The following is a 26,627-nucleotide window of genomic DNA, read 5'->3' as shown; positions in this document are numbered from 1 at the left end:
AGTAAGATGATTATATATATATATATATATATATATATATATATATTTACCCACAAGTTATCTATAGGTGAGTCAGAAAGTAATTTAAAATCATGTGTATATTCCCATGGGCTATCTATAATGTTACATGTTAATGGACTGTACTTGTCTAGGGCCCTTCTAGTTCCTTCTAGTTCTTCCCATCACTCAAAGTGCTTTTACACTACATTCCACATTCACCTATTTACACACATTCACACAGTAATGTCAAGGCTAACTCATTCATATACATTCACACACTGATGCACAGCATTGGGAGCAATTTGGGGTACAGTATCTTGCTTAAGGATACTTTGACGTGCAGCGGGAAGAGCTGGGAATCGAACCGATCAAATAATACTTTTTTATCTTTATATTTTTTAAGTTTTATTCTTTATATTCTATTTGTAATCTTTATTTTGTACACCTATTCTAATTATTATTATTGTACTTTAGTCATCCCCATATTTTCCTGCACATATTGAAAATATGACGATGTGAATTTTGAAACTTGTTCTTGTAAGGGCTTTGCCTACGACTCAGGGTTTCTCTCTCTCTCTCTCTCTCTCTCTCTCTCTCTCTTTCTCTCCGTCCTTCTGCTGCAATAGTTTGTATGTATCCTGCTTCCAGTTTCAGTGTCATCAGTTGTCTTTTTTGTGTGTCTCCCTCTCTTTATTTAGGGATGGCCCAGATACGTCTAGTCCTCAGCTGGGAGTCTTCAGTGGCAATACAGCATTAGAGTCGGCCTACAGTACCAGCCAGAAGGTCCTGATCCGCTTTCACTCTGACTTTTCAACTGGAGGCTTCTTCATTCTCAATTACCATGGTACAGATACACACTCTCATGGACGCATTTACCTACAGTAAAAGTATCCTCCAATGTACAGCATGTACAGCAAGTAAAAGTAGATAAAATAACACACATATGAACCAAAATAACAAAGAAAACTACATTTTGATTTAGGAATTGATGTAGTCTTAGTATGAGCGTATATAGTGCCTTTCATCCCCCTTTTATCCACTTCTATTGTCAGTTCCATAACCAGTGAATAGTTATTAGAGATGAAAGGCTATTCTACAGTAAAAAAAAAAAAGTTCTGAGGAAAGATGCTAGAGGGTGTCCTTTTTTCTTTCACTCGTTTCCATTGCCTTCTCCATTACTCTGCTACTGTTCAATATTTTTAAGAATAAACAAGTTCATGTCTCTGAATAGGTCCATCTCATGGTCTTTCTGAAACATTTTCTGAGGAATCACTGGTAGTGTGTGCGCTCTGAGGTGTAGCTTTTGTTACTTGGGCTCTGAAGTTTCCTTGATACAGCCCCACTGACAACTCTGCACCATGTTGCTCACAGCGTGCGTTGTTTTCTCTAACCTCAAACAACAATTTTTGAGTGACACATAGAAACTATCTGCAACTGTGTTTTTAATTAAAAATGTATAAATATTATTTAAATGCTACCTGACTCCATCTACTGTCAAAATGTTTTGTTTATGGAACAAACCAGTGTATAATTATTTATTAGTAGTAGTAGAAGCAAGAGGAAAGATTGTCCAAACTCCACATTTCTCCTTCATGCAGGTAGAGAAAAAAAAGAGTGTGAATTCAGTTCCTTAAGTTATTCTGAAGTTCTTACAAAGTTTGACACTGTTGTTTGCTTTTGAATTGAATCATGTAGTGTGTCTTTGCACCCACAAGGCCACCCCGAAAGCACCATATGTGAATTTTTTTCTCCTCATTTTCTCTTCGGTTTATACTAAAACTATTATTATTATTTTATTCTCTATTTGTTTTACTTCCAGGGAAATACATACTCTCCTGTCTTCTACATTTTTCAGCTGTCAGACTAGCATGCGTGCAGGTGAATCATGCTCCCCACAGACCAGGCACATTCTAGATTTATAATGTTCATTCTAGATAATAATAATAGCATGTCAGTTTACAATAAGCACAAGGTCACCCTCTAGACAACACACAACATTGAAATCCCTAGTTCAGGTTTGGTGAACAGTTGTAAACAGCCCTTTCCAGATTGTAGCAGCCGGGACATTCTGAGGCACAAAGTAACCTCTTGTCAAAGTCATATCCCCTATAACTCCATGATACAAGCATGACGGCTCCTTAAAGAACAAATTGCATCAACTGTCTCATTTTCCACATGGATGCTCTTTTCAAGGAGGCAACTACACTGCCCTACAAAGGCAAAAGACCTTAACTCGCCAGAGTAGAACAAAGAAAAATGACTCTAACATGTTTGTGTTGTCCAGCTCAATGAATTCTGTGCAGAATATTGCAAATGTGGCAATACTTGTGTTTTTTGTGTTATTTATATACAAAAAATAATAAGGTAAAATTTCATAATAATATGGGGTCCTGCTAAAGCAAAAATAATTCACTTCCATTTGATCCCTCACTCGTTTCAGTGATCACTATATAAAATCAGTGTATTATAATAATCATAACATCATAACATACATGAAATCTAGTGATCATAGCACAATTAGGCTAGCAGTTTGGTTTTGTTTGTCACCAACACCGGAGCTTCAAGACTACCTTAACTCTGCAGTACCAAGCTAAAGGCAGAGTACCTTAACAGAGTACCTTAACTCAATTTGAGTGTTCATGGTGCAGCAAAACCAAGGCAGACTTTCTGGGAGTTTTTGACAACCCACTATTTTCTCCAAAAAACAACAAAATTGAATCGACATGTTTGTTCACATGATAAAGCAGATATTGAATGTTCCAAAAATGACAACAACAAATTTTCTACCAAAATTTAAGTTAAGGTCTTTTGCCTCTGCACAACAGTACATTGCTTGTTTTTAACGCATGCAAAGCTAGAATGAAGAACAGTGAAGCAACATCTTTGTTTTCTGGTTACCATTTCTTTAGTTCATGTGCATTGATTTAACTTTCAAAAGGTTATAAAAGATACTCATGTATTTTTTCTTACAACAATCTCACTCCCACAAATCCCCCTGTCTTATTATAATGAGGAACATATGTTGATGCTTTCCACTTCATTGTATTTTTTTCAGCTGAAATCGAAGGTGTGTTATTAAATTTTGTGCACCTCTCTTCAGCCTACCGTCTGAAGAAATGCTCTCCTCCCCCTGCTGTGGACAATGCAGAGGTGATCTATGAAGATGAAGATTTCCAGATAGGTAATAAACCTGATTAATAATACCCTTTGATACAGAAAAACATTGGTTGACAATAATGAAACTGAAAGTATTTCCAAAATAATAATAACCATTCACCACAATAAAATAACCGTCACAACAGTTTTACTTACCAAGACAGCTGAGTCTGCATAATAAATTTAGCTAATTTAGCAATTTCAGTGACATTGTTTTGTACATTTTTCAAAATGATGAAGCATTTTCAACTTTATGAAGTTTGGTACATCTTAAGATCAAAATGACTCTTACCTGACAGGACTAACAAACTACCTGATCAAGGCTTTTGGGAGGTAATTTTACAGCTGATTGTAAATTACTCAACTGTTGGGCGACATTTGTCTAAATACAGCAGGCTAGATTTAATCTGTCACTGTTCATTTTATTTTGCTTTATTAGCTGAGATGAGCTTAGTGTACCACTGTGTGTGCATGTGATTCTGGGTCTGTGACACACAGAAAGAAACAAGAGAGAGATAGATTCACAAAACAAAATTATTCATCATTCTTGTTTGTTTGTTTTTTCTTTTTTTGTACAATCACTCAAGTAACATACAGAGAACTACTATCACTTGATTGTAATGATAATATAGCATCCATTCTATCAGCTGTGGAAACCAAAAATGGCTGATAAACACTCTGGCAACATTTTTCTTTTGTTTCTCTTTTTTTCTTACATTTGTGAAATACTGACAATTCTACAAGGCTGTAAAAAGTTTGTAACAACAACATATTGGCAGAAATGGAATATAATACTCATACATATGTTTTCATGTATAATTACCTCAAAATAAGAATTGTTGTGTTTTTTGTTATCTTAGAATGAGACATTTTTTATCTTTTGTCCACCATGTTGAACCGCCATGTTTCTACAGTAGCCCAGAATGGACAAACCAAACTGGCTCTAAACAGGGCCTTTCATGTTTTCTGCTATATTCTTGGAAGACCAGTGGTATTAAGTTTGTGCAATCTGCAACTTGACCACTAGATACCACTAAATCCTTCACACTTGTCCTTTAAGGATTGCAAAATTCTTGGAAATTCTATGTCAGTTGCGTCTCTTTGCAACCAGTGCAGAGGTAGGTTTGGGATGTGTTTTGTGTAGCTTTGCATAAACAGGAGCAAACAGCTGGCTTCATCAATGGAGAAAGCCTTCCAACATCTCTAAAATTTTCTTAATGGCATTTACAGTAAATCTTTTTAGCTGGCAAGCTAGTCTCCAATATAGTTAAATACTTCCTTTTATTAAGTGTGTGAAGCAACTGCATTATTAGTACCAGGCTGCTGAAATGCTATTTGTGGTCTATAAATAGCACTCTAACTTATTTAACAACAAAATCTTGTTTTCTATTCGTATTCTCAAAATTATGTTAAGCTAGGCTAAACATTACCGTAGACCAGCCTGTTTCTAGCAAATGTACTGTGTTGAAATGTAACACCAAATATGTTCTCCCAAGCTTTTGAAAAACATCCATTTTCAGAGAAATAATCGCTTGTCAAGTTCTCCATTCTCCCTCAGCTCTCTTGTTATGTGATTTGCTCAAAGCATCTTACTCTTAGGTTTGGTGACCTTTTAGATCAGGAGCTGTAATTTAAAAAAAAAAACAATATTTCATAAAACCCCAGCAAGATCAATTTACCCTGCCAGTGGTATGCAGAGCCTAGTAGCTTCTGGCAAAGTATATAATCAATTGTTTATAGAAAATGTTTTATAAATTCAGAGAAGATTTTTGAATGATTTGTTGATTTGGGTTTTTTATTTATTTTTTGACCCTTTAAAGAAACATTTACCATGCATTAGTCAAATTCCAGGGTCATAAAAAACTTCATTAGCCTTCATATTGATATTAAACAATTTGTCATTAGATATAATGTTCCAAACAGGACACAGATGAATACCACCGTGAGAGCGATAGCGGTTCTCCAGAGTTTTGATTTACAAAGATGACGTCCAATTATTGCCACTTGCACTACCCCACAGCAGCACCAGGCCTGCAGCTGTTCAAAGAGTGAAACCATTCTCTGTGACAGAGTAAAGACCAAAGCGATAATCATACATAGAAGCCCCCAGAACATTAGAGTACATGTACTGTGAATTTTACATTCACAAAACCTGGCAGAAAAGAGTACCTCAGAGACATAACCAGCTTTGTTGTTGGTTGGTCTAATAGCCAACTATACAATCTTTGAACAAGCTCAAGAAAAGGTTGAATGTTCTTGTTTTCTCTGTTCAACAATTTTAAACTCTGTGCACCATACTGAGAGCTGTATGCCATGGTATGCCTCCTGGGCAAAATTTGAAGCATGCATTACGCTACCCTGACAGGTGGTAGATCTCCACCCGTTTTAAGATGGCAAGCCTGTTAAACTTTGGCTCTCAAAATGGAGCAATAAAACCGACATGTTGACTCTTTTGAAGCTCTATAGTTACAAAATAAACATCTTAAAAACTAGTCAAGACTTTTTCAAGACTTTCTTCATACAAGACTTAGATTGCACTGAGATTTATTGGTTGCTGTAATTGATCCCCCTGTCAATACTAGCTGTAAAGCGAACCCCTCCTATCATAAATCAAATATAACAGATGGGGCCAAAATCCACAGTCTTTGTCCCATGCAACAGTGTACTCTGGTTCAAGCAAATATGGTTTTACGCTATATATGTCCAAAATCATCAAGTCTTATTAGTACAAAAAAATCCTATGTATTTGAGTATTAACATAGACATCTAGGAATTTTATTTGTACAATTATCAAAACTCATCAACTCTGCAGGAGTTAAATGTATGTAATTTTTTCCCCCTCTTAGGTGATATTGTGAAGTACCGCTGTTTACCTGGATACACACTGGTCGGAAAGGCAGAGCTTATGTGTAAACTCAATTCTCACTTGCTTTTTGAAGCACCACCCCCAACATGTCAAGGTAAGGCAACAATAGGTCTGACTCCTGAACCATACAGCATACTGTATACTGTATGTGTATGTGAAAACCAGATGGTGATACTCTATCAAAATGGTTTGAATCTACAATAAATTTAGGTTGTAAATAAATCTGAATAAATTTGTCCTCACAACTGAGCTTATCAAAGTTATACTGTAAGAATCCTACATAAGTTGGAGCATTTTTCTGATGCAGACATTTATAGCTTCTTTAATTTTTTCATTTCATGTGTGTTCTTGTATCTTATTTGTTTGTAGAACAGAAATGTTTGTTTGTGTCAACATTATAGGTAAAATATTAACTGGAGAGCGCTGTTGTTTCTAACTGTCAAAACACCTTTCATGAAAATAGTACCCCAGTGACTTACCATTGCATGTGCATAACTTTAGGGAACTCACAAGAAACAGATTTTAAAAAACATCAGAATCAATATAACAGAGGATATGATATCCTGAGATATCCTGACATTTAATTTGACTCAGACTTTAAAATCCCTGGATTCCTACACTTTCAATAATGCAACTTGTGGCATCTTTTTGTTAGATCCTCTCTGCCTGGTAAAGACCCAAGTCTTTCCAAGCCCCCAATTTTGTTGACATTAAGTGTCTGAGTAAGCCATTACAGTGAGTCAGCATACACAATACCAGGATCCTGGAACTAGTGCACCTAAATGGAATGCAGTCGTTTTTTAATGTTATCAATTACGATTGTGTTTTTTCTGCAGTGACAAGCCAAAATGTTGGCTGTGAGAAAGGTCTATTATGCAGATTGAGGAAAGTCAATAGACCAAAAAACATCTTAAACTATTTCAAACATCAAAAAACTATAAAATGTTGTGCCAAGGTGAATCAAAGTTTATGTGTTTTGAAAGCCTTTTGTTTTATGACAAATTAAATAGCATTGAGAATGATTTTACCTTATTGGCAGTTTTTTATCTGTTTGTTGAAGCTGAGAATGTTAGATAAAAACTGAAAACATGTTCCACTTTGTTATTTTCTCAAATGGTTCATAAGTTGTTGAATATTTTATTCAGTAGAGCAGCAGTTCATTGTGGCAGGCAGTTGAATGTTGGCTTTAAAACTAAAGAAACCTCAGGAAGGAGGCACTTTATTTTTTCAGTTAGCAGTATTAAAACATCAACATTAGGAATTGCTGGTAGCAGCTCCTGTTATTTCTATGAGACATCTGATTTGAATATCTCTTTAGAAAAAATTCTTTTTTTTTTTCCTGCTTCAGCTAAGTGTTTGCCTTTGCCATCATGTGCGATGAGCAGAGTGTCTTTTCTTTTATAAAGCAGGAAAAAACTCTTACAAGAGGACATGAAACCAAAGTGCTCCACCACACAACTTAGAGTTCAGCTCCTTTTGTGTGAAATTCTGTTACCTACCAGTCATCAAACAGAAACATTGGGAGAGGCTTCCACTGTCTCGTCATGTGCTCAAGGCGAATACATAGGCACAATTTTCCACACATTCTGTTTGAACCCACAAAAGACCCCTGCACATTTAGATTAAGTAATTGCTAATCTAAACAAGTGTATTTTGTATAAAACATTTTCCACCGGTGGGGGCTTTTTTTGCATGTGTTAAAAATAGGATAGATAATGAAAGTAGAGGCAGATGAACAACAACAGAGGGATGCATGGAAAGGATGCAGATTGGAAAAGAGATGTCCTATAAGTTAAAAATGTGCAATAGAAAACTAGTTTTCACTGTTGTCTTTATCTGACTGGCTTTTGTCTATTAACTCCCCAGCCCAGTGCCCAGCCAATGAGGAGCGTTCTTCGTCATCAGGGGTGATACTAAGCCCCGGGTTCCCTAGCAACTACCCAAACAGCCAGACATGCTCCTGGCTGCTACATATGGTTTCAGGTACAGTGTGTGTTAAGGTGGTGCAACCAGTATGAATAGGGTTATGTGTGAGGGATTGAAATAACTGTGTGTGTACATTTATATAAGAGACTGTCTACTGTCTACAACAGTGTATGGAAGTGCTGCTATATGCAAAATGCAGAATGTGTCAAAGCGATGTTGCAAGGCTGTGTGTGCATATATGTATGTGCATCTGCTCTTTGAGCATAAATATGCATTAAATAAAATATATCCCTGCATTTGTGTGTGTGTGTGTGTGTGTGTTGGTGTGGTATGCATTGCACTTTATATTGCATATTGCAGATTTTTTATGTGGTTGTAAATGATTTTGTCTTGTTTCCAAGGTTACACCATCAATATCTATGTAGAGATGTTCCACAGTGAGAAACAGTTTGATGAACTGGAGATTTTTGATGGTATGTAAAGCTTTTCCTCTCTAATTTTGCTATACTTACACCAAGACACACAAATATACGCATATACTCACATGCATATACGCACACATACTCACATGCAACTTGTGATATGGTTGTGGTATTGCTCCCCCAGGAGTTCCAAGTAGGTCAAGTGTGCAGATCAGATTGTGTGTGTGTGTGTGGAATTTAACTTTTTTCTTATTTATTTAGTTATTTCATTGATATTGTATATTAACTTAATATTAACTCTGTATAACTTTATAAAACTAAAAACTACATTTGCCAAGTGACAATTTACAATGTTAGAATCCTTGCCAGGATCAGAATATAACTGCTTAAAATCATTATGGTGTTCACAGTGGCCACAGCTTAGTTTGTGAAACAGCAAACATCATTACAAGCCAACAAAACACAAGTGAGATCTTACCAACTTTTGAAATATGTGATTTGGGATCCACCATCAGGGATGAGTTTATATACTACTACTAATATGTGGATCCCACTTATCTCTGTCTATTTGTATTTATTTTGCCTGGTCCTTAACAGACTGTGGACAGTAGGAGCCAACGCTTCAGTTGGTTTAGTAAATATTTAAGTAGAGTATTTAAAGAAAAGTTTGAAAGAAATGGTACTTTTCTATTTGTAAAATCTTTTTAAGGTTCATATATGCAAGTTGTGTATTATCTAAACAAAACCAATCTTCTGTAGGGCTGCAACACTGCTTGGTTCAAACAACAGACATTAGCACAGGTGGTGGTTTGTGGTCTATAAACAATATACTTCACTCAGAATACATGTACAACAAGTTATGTGGGGGTACTTAGCAACTTAATGATGCTGTCACCCTCGTGTGCTGCATGTCTCAGAAACAATAAAATACATTCTGACTGCAGCATATTGTTCATCTCCATCTCAGGTTAGGTTATAATTCATCCTGGAGATTGTAAAATTATTGGAATGTGTGAATCCACTGATACACGCATATGAAAGAAGTAATTTGTGTCTAATTTTATCCCCAGTATAACCTGCCTTTTCGCCTCAACAAACACACATTCCACTAAACAGAATTACATATTGTATATGCATGTGTTTATATGAGAACATAAAAATATACAGTATACTGTGCACACAGCAGTTCTTAAGTCTCATTCATTTATTTCTCTAGGATCCTCAGGACAGAGTCCTTTGCTTGTTGCTCTAAGTGGAAACCACTCATCTCAGCTGAACTTCACATCCAAGACGAACCAGCTCTATCTACGATGGTCCACTGACCATGCAACCAACAAAAGAGGATTCAAGATACGATACTCGGGTACATACAATATCTTTAATTTCCTATCATTCTTTTTGTTCGTTAATCTGTTTATAACCATTATGGTTAAAATGATAATATTAGTCTTTTATCTGTTATCTTGTATCTACAGGTCAGTCTAATCCTTGTTTTAAATGTTTTTTTGGTTTAAATTAAATATAATGATGCATTACTTGCATTTCAGGGAAGAAAGCTGGTGGCAAACAAGGCTTGTATTATGCCTTAACACACAGTACATGACATTTTACCCACCCTGCTAGCGTTGGCTGAAGTGATTTGTTTCTACTAGCATGAATAACCAGTCCCAACATTTTTATTATCATGAAAATGAATTAATGCATCAAGGATGTACCTAAGCCATGATCATTTAGAGAACACTTCTAATTGGAAACGTTCTTTTTAATGCATCACGCTAATTAAGAGCGAAAGAGAAGTCCAATTTGTTAATTTGACAATTTGTTTCAGATTGAGAGTATTATCTCTGGAGGTAGTGCCAACAACATGGTGTTCTGACTATTATCTTTGCTCGATTTGGGTTGTGAGGTTTTTTCTTAATCATGGGTTTTAACTTGTGAAGAATTTGTTGTAGATGACCACCAATCTTAGTCATAGAAAATACAATATACAGTGACACTGATCCAGTTTGGGCTTGAGAGGAGTGAGTCACAAGCTCCGTCTCCTGGCTCTCTATACTGAAAAAAATTTGTAAAATATTTTAGTTTGTGGGTTATATCAGCACAATGGCCTAAAGTAATAGTATTGCCTTTTCCCCATAGTGTTGTATTGCCCCGACAAAGGCAGCTATACAGGGAACAGGAATTTATAGTAGAGATTTTTCAGTTACTATACAATTACCATAAACCTTTAATGCTCAGGTGTGCTTTCTATTGAATCACTTCATACATATAGAGCAGTATATATTGTATGTGTACTGTTTGTTTATCAATTGCTTATAACATGGACTTCTTCTTTGAAGGGCTGTTTGAGGTTTAAGACTTGATTTGAGGTAACAAATAAGGTTAAGGTTAGGGGGTATGTGTGGATGTCTGTGAGTGTATGTCTGTTTTTCCTACAGCTGGGGCTTGTGAATCTTTACATTGTCCACGGTTGCTTTACCTATGAAATGGCATTTTTCTTAATAGTATTATCTTTATAAAGCCACTGCCTTTCTTTAAGCAACGATAGGCTCGTCGCTTGTGTTCATTGCTTCATGGTGATTCACTTTGAAATTCCACTCCTCTCTTTCTGTCTCTGTTTCTCTACTGTATGCATGGTTCAATGTGCGTAGGAGGCACTTTGGTCACGCTGTAAATAAGTATGGGAGTCAGTAAGTTTTAAGTAGGTATCAGCAATTGTAGTGGCATCAATAACATTTATCTCAGCATATTTTTACAGCATATGTAAGAACAAAGCTATTATATTTTTCACATAAACATTTAAGGTTGTTCTAGTCAGCGGACGCTATTTCAAATGGAACCAAAGCCAAAATAAACACGTTTGTCAGTATCTTAGGGAGATATTGTATAATTATTGGCTTTTATTTGACACCTAAATAATCTAGTTACATAGTAGATTATACCATGGCCATGGACATTACTTGGTTATTTGTAAGACTAGATATACAGTGATAGTAGTTGGAGCTAGCCAAGGCATTTGGATGAAACTGCCTATCATGCCAGTGGGACCAGCTACTGTAGTTTGCCCTAAACAGATACAGTGCAGCTTTATGGCTGTCATAAGCTGCTTGGGGGAGGGTAGGATTCAAGTACGGTGCATTACTGTAGGTCAGAGAATGGTGTGGAGTAGTTTCAGATATAACTAGTAGCTATTTGAAAGACAGATAGATAGAGTAAAACGGGATGGCAGCTGGACTGCTGAGCAGGCCATAGGCTTCAGATTAAACTTCCTCAACAATCCAGTGGGGCCAGCCAGTGTTGGTTAGCCTAGCAGAAGCAGATGCAGCTCAATTTAATACTGATGCTTTTATATGACCTACATAACTACATCAGACCATCGGCGAGAAGATTGCCAATTTTTTTGTTGCTGCGTCACATTGCACAAGATTTCACATCACAGGGAAAAGACAGCTTCAGCACACACCTGATGATCCTGTCTGCATGTGCACAATTAGAGTATTCACAATATATTTTTTATAAAATTTCTCTACAACACTTCTTTCTTCAACAGTTTCCCACTGGGATAAATAAAGCCTTGCATCTGTCTTTCTTACTATTACAACCCAGTTAAATATAGGTGTGAAGTGCCCATTTTTCAAAGATAATTTGAGAATTCCTTTTTTATGCTGGAATTCTAATTTAAATTTGCAGATTGAAATGGAAGTAATTTCTACCCAGACAGTCTCAATAAAATTGCCAGTGCAATTCAGTATTAAACAACAACTGATCCTCAGACGTGGAGGCCCTAGGATAAAATCTTATCCAAGAGGAATTCATGTCCCTTTATTAAAATTATAAACATTCAGTATCAAGAAATAGAAGACTGGGCCTCCATTCCCTGACTGAATATTTCTGCCACCACAGAAAAATGGTGTTAGAGAGAACTGCTATAACATATAAAATTAGTGGTGTGTATAGAACAGATTGATTTTAGAGGAGGTAGAGTGAGCAAAGGAGTAGCCATATATGTGTGAGAGAAAGACATGCAGTAAGATACTTCTTTAAAAAAATATAAATGAAACTGAAAATTACATAATGAATCTGTTGTCCTGACTGAAGTGGGAAAGTCATTCCTCCAATGTGAAGCCAAAAGGGAGAAGAGCCAAGAACAGGTGGAGCAATGACCACATCCGCCAGAGAAGGGAGAGCCAAGTGGCCTATTGCAGCGTGTTCTGCTGGATGTTTAGATTGTTCTCCATGCTCTAGCAGTTATGCTTTTACACTCCAGTCCAGGAAGACAAAAACGTTGCATTACTTGGAAAGGTTTCAGAATAAGTTGTTTATTTGCTACCAGTATTCTGTTGGTGTTTGTAACTTGTTCACAGTATTGCGAATTGTTCTATCGAGAATAAACTCACTGACACTGTTGCTAACTGTAATGCTAAAGGGGACATAGATGCTAGTTAATATGTCTTTTATCCAAAATGTGTGATAATGGGAGCGTTAGTGCTTTAATGTTTCCAGACTCATTATTTTTCACAAAAAAACCCATCGGAGCTAACCTTCAATTGTCTCTCCTGCTAATTATGTTCAGCATTGAAAATAATTTAGATTAGACTGGTAATTGAGTTTCCTATGAAGTGAGAACACATTTAATTTTTCTTCCTCTGTGTTCTCTGTCTCTCCAGCTGCCTACTGTAGCATTAATGATCCTCCACTGAATGGGGGCGTTGTCAACCAAACCAAACTCCGTCCAGGTAGCAGACTTCAGTTCTATTGTAACCGCGGTTACCGCTTGGTAGGCTCAAGCAATGCCACCTGCAGGCTCCACCCCAATGGGCTTTTCCAGTGGGATGCACCACCACCTTTTTGTCAAGGTAAAAATGAAATAAACACATTTCTCATCATCTAAGTGATAAAGAAAAAAGTTTGAGCATTTGTTTTGAACATTTTTCTCCTTGCGGCAGCCATCTCATGTGGAATCCCTCATTCGCCGGGCAACGGCAGCTTCCATGCTAACCAGTACACTGTTGGTAGCCAGGTCACCTATCATTGTAACCATGGTTACCACCTTGACCCAGGTGTTCCAATGACAGCTGTGTGTTTGGAGGATGGAAGTTGGAGTAATGTTGCCTCAGCCCCCAGATGTCTACGTAAGTTTTACTATGATTTTCTTTTTTTTTTCTTTTTTTTTGGGCCTTTTTATGCCTTTATTTGATAGAGCTAGCTGGAGAGAGACAGGAAAGGGGGGCAGAGAGAGAGGGGACGACATGCAGCAAAGGGCCACAGGTCGGACTCAAACCCGGGCCGCTGCGTATATGGGTCGCCAGCTCTACCGACTGAGCTAACCGTCAATTTAATTTAGTGGCAATGTTGAGAGTTGGTATCCATTAGTTTAAGTTTATTTATTTAAAATGTAAAAAACATTTTATTTTTTATCACTCACCAGAATTCACCAAATAAATTCTGGATTGTATTCTTATAGGATGAAATAGTATTTTTTACATTGTTGTCCACTTCCATAGAGTAAAAGTTTCAATTGCTGATGACATTATATATAAGATTATAGATCTTCTAAAATCATCTAAGTGTTGGCATGTATGCAATATGAAACCATATGGCAGTAAAACCTTAACTGAATATTTTATCTTAATTTGATTACATTTTATTTTCCAGCGATCCACTGCCCCAGCATTGAGGGCACCTTGTCAGATCATATGACCTATCGCCTGCTGTCTGGAAGGCTGGGAGAGTTTGGCTCTATGGTGATGCTGGAATGCTCAACAGGGTACTATTTAGGTGTGGGGCATCGTACTCTTCGCTGCCTTGCCAATGGGACCTGGGAGGGATCAGATGACCCAGCTACATGCAAGAGTAAGTATTGAAACAAACATGAACACCATCATGACTATCCCAAAATAAATCACAACTGCTACTGTCAGATTTATTTTGCTCAAACTCATCTGACCCCTTCCCCTCTGAACAAGATAATAAAATTCTGCTATGATATTATGTTTTGTGTGCTTAGTCACCTCCCTTGGAACTCAGGGTGACATAACCTTATTTATGAGTCTACCCATACTTAGAGCCATAGCTAGGATTTTATTATGAGAGGTTCCTTTTAAACCCAGTTGATACACATACCAGCATGTATTCACAAACATGAAATGCGTCACACTCCTTTGCATTCTACACTGCACAAATCATTTGTAACTTTTTATATAATGTTAGTTACCGAAATCAACAGATGATAGAGTTAGCTTCTATTGTGCCAAACAAGCAAGTGCTTTTCATTTTGTTTGAGTGGAAGCATGACCATGTATAATACTCTCTGTCACAGGTCTAGTCAGTTTAATTGTAGGAAAATGGCAGCTTGAGAGGCAGCTACTTTCTGTGTGTGTTTATGTGTAATCGTATATCCATTATTCTTACCACTTCTATATTTTTTTTTATATTTTTTGAGTTACCAGGGGTATCTTAACCACTGCACATTGCCTTGAGACTGTGTTAACTTTTTCAAGCTAAATGCAACCTGTGCTTTATTAATGTGGGGTATATGTGGGCAATAGTAGTGTTACTGTGAAATGTGCCTTTGCTGCTTATTTCATCAAGGGAAGTTGTAAGAGAGCATTGTGACTTTGAAAACTTTCCAGTAGGCTACAGAATGTCTTAGCCTTGCATTATATATGACATGCCAATAAATAAGTTTAAAAGAATCTAAAAAATTGACGTCTATCTTACATTAGACCAGTGGTTTTCAAACTTTATTTTGCTTCATTTTCAATTTATTGCTTCATTTTTTTCATGATCAAGTATATGAGTTGACCTACGTAACACTGCAGCAGCTCTGAGAGATTTGGCAATGTTACAGAAGTGTCTATTCTTCACGTTGGCCAGGGGTTTGCAAACATTGTCTCTAAGGATATTAAGGGAAAAAAATCTTAAATTTTCTGACCTAAATTTAATTCAGCCAGGTATTGTATTGGAAAATTGAATTGACAGTGTTTAAATTCAGGATGACAGCCTACGAAGACTTGGCAATATAACCCAGTACATATCCAGATTTTTGAAAACACAGAAAAAATGGTTGCAAAAAGCAGCTGTTGCCTTATAGTGTTATGTGATATCTTGTTTCCAGTTTCATTCTGTAATAAAATAATCTTATCATGTTTATTCTATTATTTAGTCATCTCCTGTGGTGAGCTTCCTTCTCCACCCTTTGGGACCAAACTGGGGACGTTGACCACATTCGGAGCAACTGCAATCTTTATGTGTAACCATGGTTACACGCTGGTGGGGTCACATGTCAGAGAGTGCAGCGCTAACGGGCTGTGGAGTGGTGCCGAGACCAGGTGTCTAGGTAAGGCCCATTAAATGTGATAGGATGTACACTGCACATTGTTGTCGTCTGTCCAAGGCCACTTTGGGATAAAAATGAACAATCTGAAATACATTCAGCAGGTTGAATGAATCATTGAAACCAAAAGAAAGGGAACATTTATTGGGAATTAAACGTAATACATTGTCATAGAGTAAAATAAAAGGCTTATAATATAGCATCCAGTACACATATTACAACACATGTGTAATTAAGTGTAATGCCAAATAAGTTCTATATGTAACTTTCAGAAAACCGTTGTTAATGGCAACACCAGCTGCCATTGTGAACCAGTGAACTGCAGTCAGCGTCCTGTTGCTCATGCTGTGTACACAGTCCGTACGTGTGAGCGAGCAAGCATCCATGCTACTAACTAGCTTACTGTCGTTTATAAATAACAACACCATAAAGCAACCGAGGCCAGACCCACAACCTGCAGTCAAGTCACAGCAAGCCAGCCAAACCCAGCTTGTCTTACAGTTAGTTGGTTGCCCCTGTGTTGCACCACTCTTGCTTTGTACACTTTCATTATTTATTGTTGGCTAAACTTGACACTATTTTGCAGTTATGTTAAATGGCCTGTACTTGTATAGCGTCTTTCGACTACTCGAAGTGCTTTATTCACCCATCATACAGTGATGACAGAGGCCATCACAAAGAGAAAGTGACTCATTCATTCACATTCATACACTGATGCACAGATACACATATCTTGCTCATGGACACTTCGACATGCAGCAGGACGAACCGGGGATCGAACCGCCAGCCTTCTGATTAGTGGACAACCCACTCTACCTCCTGAGCCTCACAGCCATAAGCTCTGCTTTGTTTGGACTTTGTGGTGGGTTGCCAGTTGTTTGTAGATGTTAGTGAACTCCAATTATAAGCTAATGTTGGCTGTTGCACACTGTTGACTCTGTATTGAGCAAAGAGAGAAGGCACTCGGGAACCTGCATAAATCCCACATCCACATTTTCAATGAAAATCTGACCCACATCCCTACATAGATAGTAGGTAGTAAGTCAGGGATTTGTTAAGTTACATTACAACCTTAGGGCATATGGTTGCTCACCTGGTAGAGCATCTGCCCTATGTAGGCTGAGTCCTTACTGCAGCAGCCAGTGTTGGATTCCGACTTGTGGCAGTAAGGTTGTTCGATGTTGTATGTTCTTTTAGAAAATATACTATCAGTATGTTTAATACTGACAACAGAAACAGTTTATCAGTGGGATCCTTCTTGGTTGTCTACAAAAATGCCTCAGCAGCCAGAAATTTGCACTCCCCTGTACAGTCATCGTACAAAACACGCCCCATGTTAGATAAATGGTTGGCCCATCCGGATCCAGGACTGGGGGAAACGTATCTGCCAGAGCAAATATAACACGAGCTTGCAGATTTGTATGGTTCCCAGGCTAAATGGGATTACTATATCTTGCACAACTGGTGAATCGAGGGCTAAGCTGTGTGTGGGGCTTGTGTCAAGGACTTTTTGTAAAAACTTAATTTTGAATGGAAATGTGTGAACATTTTATACCTATGCTTTATTAATACATGGGGTTGCTACAGGTGTCTAGGTCTGTGGAAATGAGACTACCAGTAAGTAAGATAAACTGTACACATGCCTCAGTAACTCAAATGATCTACTACTGAGACATTTTATTACTTAATACATTAAGGACTTGATTTAGATCTTCAGTGAGCACTGACCAGAAATGATTAATCTTGATTTTACATGCACACTCTACTCCATTGATTCAGCCTCGGAGTTACATGCCTGAATAAGTAGCCTCATGCAGGATGCACATTTTATGGGATGAATATATAAATCAAGGTGTGTCCACCTTCTCATTATTATTCTGAGATTCTAATGCTATCAAATGTTGTCAAAATATACATCTGAGTTGATGTAAGAAAAGCAGAAGTCACTAAATCACAATTTAAACACTGCTACAACTGCATCTGGGTTAAATGCCCATTAGCTGTACCACATTTGTCAACACAGACACTACCAGGTTAGGGATTGAAAAATTGCACATCAGAATGTTATTACAGGTGATAAAATCTACAGATTTTCATTCAACCTAATGTGACCAACCTAGTGTGATAGTAATTAAGCAACATAAAGTCCTGTCTCATAAGGTGTTTTATTATTTTCTATCCTTTTAAACCCATTTAAAAAATACAAAGAAATCTGCTACCCCCCAAACATAATGCTACAACATGTGTTTCTTACAATTTGGAAAGGCTATAATTTGGGCTATTTTAGTGTGTAACGTCTCACACATTTCTCTGTCATTCAGAGGACACAATTATTGATGGCACAATAAATCCCAATTTGCTTCAGAAGAACCCTTAAGACATGTTTACTGCTGTTAACACTTTTGGTATTCACAATAAAAAACTTTTGCATCTGGTGTGTCATAGTGACTTTATGAAATTAGACAGCTTGGGTAAAGATTTTGAGTAGATGGTGTTTGGAAAAGTGGTCTCCAATGAGTTTTGCAAAATAATCAGTGTCCTAGATGCCTGTTTTGCAGCATTTATCATCACATATATACACAGAAAGGGTTTTAGATTATTTGATAAAAACTATATTAAATGCCAAATAAATCAAAACATACTGGGCTTCAGTCCCTTGAGCTCATGAGGCACAGAAAAGTGAAGCAAGAATTGACTGTTAAACTTGGGTGATTAGTCTTTTAATAGCTGAAATGGTATTGAATACAATTCAATGATTCTCCACACCTAAGCTCTTAAGATGTGTTCTGCAATCTATGTGCTCAACTTTTAAGAAATCATGAAAGGACTTGGTACTCCAAGGCCACTTAGAGAATGCAGGCAAATCGTTTAAATGTGCTGATTTTACCAGACCTTTAGTGTATCTGTAATTGCTGCATGGTTAGGACTGCAGTCTAGTTGACATTGATTTGGAGAGGCATTAATGATGTCACTCCCCGACATTGAGAAGTATTAAAACAGCTCCTGTACATCCTTTGCAATAGAGGAAAAAGAAAAGCACTGAAAAACTGTCCTCAAGTAAAAGTACTGTGACATTACTGGAGCTACTACTACTGGTGTTATATTTAAGTATTCTTCTCAAAAAACATCTCAGGATATTAAGTTACTTTGAAATTAATCAAAATGGGAGAGCCATGTAGGATCTACTTTTACAAAGAACATTTCTCAGATAAATTAAAAAGGTATGAATGGATCTTGTATAAATATACAGATAAAGTTGGATTTCTTTCAGTTAAAAGCACACTAAACATTTGTGTACATGCGTAGAACACTTGTAGTTAATATAAACTCCTCCCAATGCACTGCAAACAAACAATCGGTCTCCATTTGGTTACTGTTTCGCCAATCCTTCAGTCTCCAAATTACAAACTCTTGCGCTGTTCTGGTCAGTGTGGTCACCCCTCTAAACCCATGCATGTTGTCCACACTAGGCTTTCTTGCCTGCTGCGGACAGAATAGAACAGACGCCGGTCACAGCAGATTGCGAGCCAGCCGTAGAGTTCTGCTTTATGCCACGTACTGTCTTAACAACCCAACTAGTGGCCAGTAACATGGCCGCGAAAGGAAGCACGCAGTGCGTTGAGGTGCTTCATGCAATTGAATGGTCTGGATTGAGTCAGGAAAAGGAAGTGTTGGGTTTGGATTAAACAGCCGCAGACTTTGAGACAATCCACCCAGCCAGATCGGCCTGACCAGCCCACCACGGCGGGTGCTGTCACCTCAGAAGGAGAGGAAAGAGAGCCGGGATAGGAGCCATACTGGTCCAGCTTGGACTTAAGGCTGTTCCTGGCTAATGCCGGTCTGGATGAAATGGTACTGGCCAAACAACAAGAAATCTGCTCCATCAACTTCCTGGATCCTCGATGGACGGACAGAACTGCTGGACGGGAGGAGACGGACTCTGTGTTCACATCAGTGATTCTTGATGCTCAGACATAATCAAAGTGGATGCTGTTTCTCAAATGTCAAACTTTTTATGTTAAGATGAAAGTAATATTATCATCACTATCTTGTTCCTGCTGTTTACCCCAGATTCAGATTGTATTAATAAATTACTTTGAAACGTGAGTAGCTGTAATTTGTTACTTCCACCTCTGGTTGTTTCACAGTCTAACCGTTGGGACAATATGCCAGAGTCATTGTTTTATGGTCTTAACTACGGGGACATTGAAATAACACTAATGACTTTAAAGCCCATGATAAGGAAAGTTAGTTTAAGTTGTTTTTCGTTATACTGCATTAATCTCTATCATTTTGTCTCTTTTAGCTGGCCACTGTGACTCTCCAGATCCTATTGTCAATGGCCACATTAGTGGCGATGGCTCTAGTTACCGTGACACAGTGGTATACCAGTGCATGTTAGGATATCGCCTAATAGGCACATCTGTTAGAATCTGTCAGCAAGACCATCGGTGGTCTGGAACAACACCTGTCTGTGTCCGTAAGTACAAAACTATTGTAGTTAATATGCATTGTATGATACTTTATTGCTCTTCAATTTAATGTGAATAGCTAAAAAGATGTTCCTATATAAAGCAAATGCATTTCACTCAAGAATCTTAAAATGCATTTTAGGGTTTCTGGGGTTTAACTTGTTCTTTTAATGATTATCTCTTCAGCATCTATGTGATCCAGCAAAAAAAGTATAATAATCTAAAAAAAATATCACAAAGCAAGTGGGAAGTACCACAATGCTGCACATAATACTTTTCCACACCTCCAGTTTCTCATCATACTTCTCTCTACTCCCTCAGCTATCACCTGTGGTCACCCCGGCAACCCAGCCAACGGGCGGACCAATGGCAGCGAGTTCAACCTCAATGATGTTGTCAACTTCACCTGTAACAGAGGTTACATCCTCAGTGGAAATGCTCGTGCTCAGTGCCGGCTCAACGGACAGTGGAGCAGCCCCTTACCTGTTTGCAAAGGTCACAAACATGTGTATTTACAAAGAGTTACAGACTTATACCTTTGTACATCCCTGTAAATGCTTTAGTTGAATCAACTCTTAAGATTATAGGAGTTCATAGGAGCAAGGTGATCTGGGTTTTTCCCCTGTTTTACCTCCGGTATGTGTTAAGAATAAAACAGTAAACAGTTGTAGTCGTACACCTCCTCAGATCCTGGGACTTGGCGAGTAAAATGTCATCATAACAAAATTGAATTGCGAAATGTCACAATAACAAAAATAAGACCCAAGCTGTACGAAAGAAAACTGGATTTTCCTTTAAAACCATGCATTTTAGATGGTCAGCATGTATTCAGTATTTGTTGGCCCGATTTGCTTCTAGCTACAGTATGTCAACTGGAACATTTTTGGCCGAATCTGCTGCCAGCAGACTGTAAAATTGAGAACTAAATAATTGTAGCGTAAACACACACTTAACATTGAGCTGTATTCAGCCACAATGAATATGGTGTGTGTGTGCCTCTCTCTAAATAGACATGCACACACAGCTGGGTACATGTCCAGAGACACGTTCTTCTCCTCTGCTAACCATGCGTGCTTGTTACACTACAAGCCTCCCCAGACCTCCGGTAGTGTTAACAGTTATGATATACTAAAACACTCACAAACACACAGGCATCTTGCACAGTCATGAGAGCAGATCAATACAACATAGTTGCTCACATGGGTTTTCCATTGAAGGGATTCATCCTCACTTGCTTGCTTTCTCTATCTCTCTTGCTTTTTTGGTCTTCTCTCTCTCTCCCTCTCTCTACCTCCCAGCAGCAGCTGTCAATTATGAGTCTGAAACTTTCTTTGTTCCCATAGGGTGCCAGACACACACACACACACACACACATATTCATGTCCCCCATGGACTTGTGAGTGGATGTCAGTCTCCCCTGTGACATGTGGAAAATAAAACTCCACTCTTATTATACTGGCATCCACCCAAAGAGCAGAGCAGAGTAGTGGGGACCAGGGGAGAGAGTAGAGAACTCTAGAAAACAGAGCAGGGTGTTACACAAGAGCAGTTTAGAGAAGACCAGGACAGAGACTCAGAATTTGTAACACTGTGATTCAGGGTTTAGTACCCAAAATGTACTTAACCACGTCATTATTCCTGGAGGTTGTTCTGTATCAGCTGCACCATGTTAAGATTCAGTTGATTTTGATTTGATTTGATTTTTGACTGACCATAGCTGTCTACAAAATCGCTGCCTCCCCCAGATTCTGCAATATGGTATGCACTATTTGGTGCCCAAAAAAGTTGCATCCATGTCATGGTATTTTAATGCACTGCACATAGTGTTTTTGTACCTTAACAGACAGCTTACCTTCACAACGTTGTGAGCCATAGCGGCTCATATTCACTTTCTGTTAAGAGTCCCATAATGCAACTGTGCAACTCATTTACAGATGCAAAACCTGTCAAGGATGTCACAAAATAATAACGATTAGTGAGTGTCCAAAATCCCACTTTACTGCTCACTTCAAAGTAAACTGTTGAGTATCTATTAAATAGCAAGTAGTGAATGACTCAGTGATTTCAGACACAGCTAATGTTATTTAAGTTCCTATGGTCATCCAAATTACTACTATATAATAGATTCCATTTATATCCATTTGGGCTTAAAGAAAGTGAAGAAAGATTCCTGTCTTTAAAAACAATTTAAATAGGTCCTAACAGCATCTTCTGCTCTGTTCTGCAGTGGTGAACTGTTCAGACCCTGGCCTCGTGGAGAACGGTGTGCGGCAGTCCGGCCTGCGTTACCCAGAAGTCTTCAGCTATGGTGTAACTGTGGCAATCCACTGCAAACGAGGCTTCTACCTCCTAGGCTCTGCGCTCCTAACATGCCAGCCTGATGGACGATGGGACCGACCAATCCCTCACTGCCTAGGTACGGATGGACAAATACAGAGTGTTTAAGAATTATTTGAATTGAGTAAAACAATGTCAATACAAGTTTAGGAAACAAATGAAACAGAAGCAGAGACAGAACAAGCAATAGATTACCATTCATAGTGAAAATGTTTGTCCTATTGTGAACCGGTTACATTTTGAAAAAAAATATGTACAAAAGTTTGTCATGCTGAACACAAGTTGTAATAGTCATGTGGATTTCTATTTATCTTCCTTTGTATTTGTCAGAAAAAGCCATTTGAGGAGTGAAATGGCTTGAAGTGCCACTGGGAGAAAGATGAGTAGCGAATGAGAAAGTGAGAGAATAAGAGAGGGTTCAAGGTAGAAAATGGGAGGGAAGTAATCATAAAAGCAGGGCGAGAGTATGAAAGAAAGAGGCTTAAAGGTTTGAGCATGTTTGTGTGTGTGTGTGTATTTGAGTGTACAGAAAGAAAAAGGTGAGCATGTGTCTCTTAGGGCAATAGGTGTTCTTGTCAGAGAGCTACCATGGCTGATAGAAACACAGAGATTAAACTAGAGAGCGATAGAAAGAAGGAGGCTGATTCAGAGATAGCGAGAGAACACAGAGAGGCAAACAGGACAAGGACACAGTAACAGAGAAGTAGAGATGAGGAATCAGACAGAGAAGGATAGAGGGGCAGACACTGGTGAGAGGCTGGTGTGTGTGCATCGAGCATTACATTCGAGAAACAAGGTCTTATCGGAAAATTGGGGGGAGAGGGTGATGACTGAGGGGCAAGGAGAGGATGGAGTAATATAATTTGGGGGTAAGGGGAGATATCGGAGGACCAGTCATTTGGCAGAAATAGAAAATCGAGAGCAGTTTCATATCTCTGTTCTCCAGAAACCTGTGCTCTGTAAGATGTCGATTTTTCCGAAATTGAAGAAAAAACTAGAAGATTTTTTCACTGATGTCCGTTGCTTTGAGACTGTGGAACGATTTCTACTGGTTTTCTACACAGAGGAGAGGGAGAGAGACTCTTTCAACGTTTTCTAGCTAAAGGGCATTTAATTTGAGATCAGTTATTGGTTCTCTCTCTCTCTCGGGCAATTCAATTAAACTCAATAAAAATACGCTTTACTGGCATGACTGTATATACTGACATACAGTGTAAGTAAAGAAGTACAAGTTATATTGTAAGACTGAAAAAAAAAGCTCTCTCTCCCTACAAAAGCCCTCTCTCACTACATTTACTGTGTCTCTTTACATCCAATAAAGACAAAAATGCCCCCAAACAAGCAATGAAATGGGGTAAGCAAAGGAAACCTACTGTGTAATATTCAAGTTTAAGATTTAATAGATTAAAATAAGAGTCTGATAATTTATTATTTAAAAGACAACTTTTTCAAACACAGATAAAAAAAGATATAAAATAGAACTTTTTGTTTTGTTTTTTCTACTACACCTAATTAATATGTATCTACTGTCTGTGTACTTTGGACAGTTAAAGTAAAAAAAGTTCACAGATCCTTATTTTGTTCTCTATTTCCTGTGTGTGTACTTTGTCACAAACACACAAACAAAAACAACAGTTACTTGCGTTACCCCCCCACACACACCTCGCTGTCACCCTTTCCCTCTAGCTGTCTCTCTCAATGACCCAGCTTCACCATCTAATGCAGAAGTATCTGGAATCTATAGTTGGACACAATCATGCACTAACATCCTTTCTCTTTCAATCTGTCACTGTCTCCATAGCTATTTCCTGTGGTGACCCCGGTGTACCCCCTAATGCAGTAGTATCTGGAAGTCACAGTTGGACGTATGGTTCAGTGCTGCAGTATTCCTGTCTGCCTGGAGGGGTGCTGGTGGGCAACGCTACTCGACACTGTCAGGAGGATGGCACGTGGAGTGGAGCGCCACCATACTGCACTGGTAAAAGCACACTGGTCAATAGAGCAGTGGTTTCCAGCTGGTAGAATTGCAGAGTGTAGATATTTAGCCATTTACACTGTCATGCTTTTCACATAGGCGGTTAAAAATGGAAGGCATGTTGGCTGTCTCTAAATCTAGAACAATAATCCAGCAAACACACCCACTGAAACCAACAATCTCTATACCTGCCAACAGCAAAAATGTCTATCATGAAATTAAAATAAAATGCTTATTTGATTAAAGGTCCAGTGGAATATAATATGCAATGAAACACTGGCTGTAGATATGGCCTCCTACACACTTCACAGCCCGTTCTCATTCCCAGCTTGTCAAATAGAGATCATCGGTGTTCAGTTAGTTGCAATCTGCAGCTTCACCACTAGATGCCACTAAATCATACACTGTATGTATATCTCCAGCCATAAAAACATTTGCCAAAGAGTAAGCGTACCAGTAGATGATGCCATACATAGATACTATACATAGATCAAAGCACAGAAGTTCAAAAACTACAAAAAACAACAAACACTGCTCACTACTGAAAATAAAATCTCTGTGACTTGAGTGAATGAAACCTGTTTAGGTAGTGAGCAAGAGTTAAACTGGTTCAAGCTGTCAAAAAATAGTATCATCCCATCTGGTGTACAAAAAGAGAACCATATCACACAGGCAAGTCAGTATGAAGATGTGTTATTGCTGCAGCATAACATACTGCATAACGTCACCTGAAGCCTATATGACAATAACAGGTACTAACTAGAACTGACAGGTAAATATGATTGACAGTCAGGGTCCCTGTCCCTGTTTCACAGTCTAATATAGATTTCAATGTGTTGAGATAATGACAGTGGTAGATTATGCCACTACATAGTACAGTTGAAGGTTATTTTTCATAACGGTATCACAATTTGTAAAGGTTTACATCTAGCAACACGAGCATGTGTCTGTCACAGGACTAAACATTCCACAATTCTAGACATTAATTGCATAACATACCAAAAGAAACATTATAAATGTAATTATAATGTTTCTTCTGGTATGTTATGCTATTAATTCAACTGACAACGGTCATGCCGCACTTCTTTGCACATGTCATCCTCTTTGTTCCACAAAAATAGGACATAGAGAGAGAAAGCATTTCAACATTTTTCAACATTGTTTTGAATTTATTTTATTTATTAATTATTTTAAAGTCCAGTAATTTGAATGCTGCTAGCTGGTGCAGTGTATGAAATAGGTCACCATTTGACAATCGTGTGTAAAAGTGATATTGAGAAATTAGTATGTGTCATTATTATTATCAGAGCAAATACAGGAAAATGGACATTATGTGTTAATGGTATAGACTGAGCATCATTTGAACTGTATGTAACCTGGCTTAAGCTGCATGTCGAAGAAACAGGCAGGAGAAAGGAGGTGGAGGAGTCTTAGTTTACTACTCAGGTTCTAAGTGCTGCTCTACAGTGGGCTTACGCAGATCCCACAAAACTACAACTGATCATTTCCAAACTCAGCATCAACTGTCTCAACAGCTGAAATGCAGTAAGCTTACTCTGCTGGCCTCAGAACAAAACGCTCAGCAGGGCAGAATCCATCCTGCAGCTGAAGACCTCATTGAGATGCAAGACGCTGCGTTTGGAGCTGTACCCTGTTAAACTCACAAATCCCTACCAATGGAATTTAAGCTCCTAAAATTGTGACACGCTCAGTGCTTTTAATGCTAGAACAATTTGGTATAGCCGAAATGCAAAGGAAAGTTCTGCAAAGTTTGCGTGTCTGGATGTGCACTGTATGTGTGTATCACTGTATATGAAAGACTATTTGTGCAGTTTCTGCAACAGAGGTTATGAGATGACTAACATCACAAATGCTTTTTAGTTGATGTGGTTGGCTTGTGAATGCACGCATATATTTTTAGCATTTTGCTCCCAGTGAGAGACAACCTCCCAACCCTGTGTTTTACCACTGAGTTACATAAAATCACTAAAACCTATTAGGAGACTAATGGACATCAGTTAAATGCAGCTGTTGTTTTACATTAACTGTATCAAATATATTTGGATTTTCTGTGCATGTAGTCTGCATGTTTTTCTATGTTTACTGTCTGTCTCAGCAGGACTGTGGGGTGGGGGGG

General features: G+C 38.1%; 1 protein-coding gene across 1 annotated transcript in view; it reads left to right on the top strand.

Annotated features, from left to right (window-relative positions):
- LOC118320938 (CUB and sushi domain-containing protein 1-like) overlaps positions 1-26,627 on the top strand; it is a 263,711-nt gene that overhangs the window by 209,425 nt on the left and 27,659 nt on the right. Inside the window, exons 46-59 of the mRNA XM_035652065.1 lie at positions 699-844; positions 3,101-3,181; positions 6,003-6,116; positions 7,889-8,005; positions 8,350-8,421; positions 9,587-9,733; positions 13,038-13,226; positions 13,317-13,502; positions 14,026-14,223; positions 15,536-15,709; positions 20,013-20,186; positions 20,500-20,673; positions 22,406-22,594; positions 24,317-24,493. Coding sequence (XP_035507958.1) covers positions 699-844; positions 3,101-3,181; positions 6,003-6,116; positions 7,889-8,005; positions 8,350-8,421; positions 9,587-9,733; positions 13,038-13,226; positions 13,317-13,502; positions 14,026-14,223; positions 15,536-15,709; positions 20,013-20,186; positions 20,500-20,673; positions 22,406-22,594; positions 24,317-24,493 — 2,138 coding nt within the window. The remainder of the gene's footprint in view (positions 1-698; positions 845-3,100; positions 3,182-6,002; positions 6,117-7,888; positions 8,006-8,349; positions 8,422-9,586; positions 9,734-13,037; positions 13,227-13,316; positions 13,503-14,025; positions 14,224-15,535; positions 15,710-20,012; positions 20,187-20,499; positions 20,674-22,405; positions 22,595-24,316; positions 24,494-26,627) is intronic.

This window comes from Morone saxatilis, unplaced genomic scaffold, assembly GCF_004916995.1.
Source record: "Morone saxatilis isolate NCDOM2014 unplaced genomic scaffold, NCSU_SB_2.0 Contig11, whole genome shotgun sequence".
Taxonomy (NCBI): domain Eukaryota; kingdom Metazoa; phylum Chordata; class Actinopteri; family Moronidae; genus Morone; species Morone saxatilis.
The sequence above is the reverse complement of the archived record's forward strand: the minus strand, read 5'-3'. Positions and strand labels throughout refer to the sequence as shown.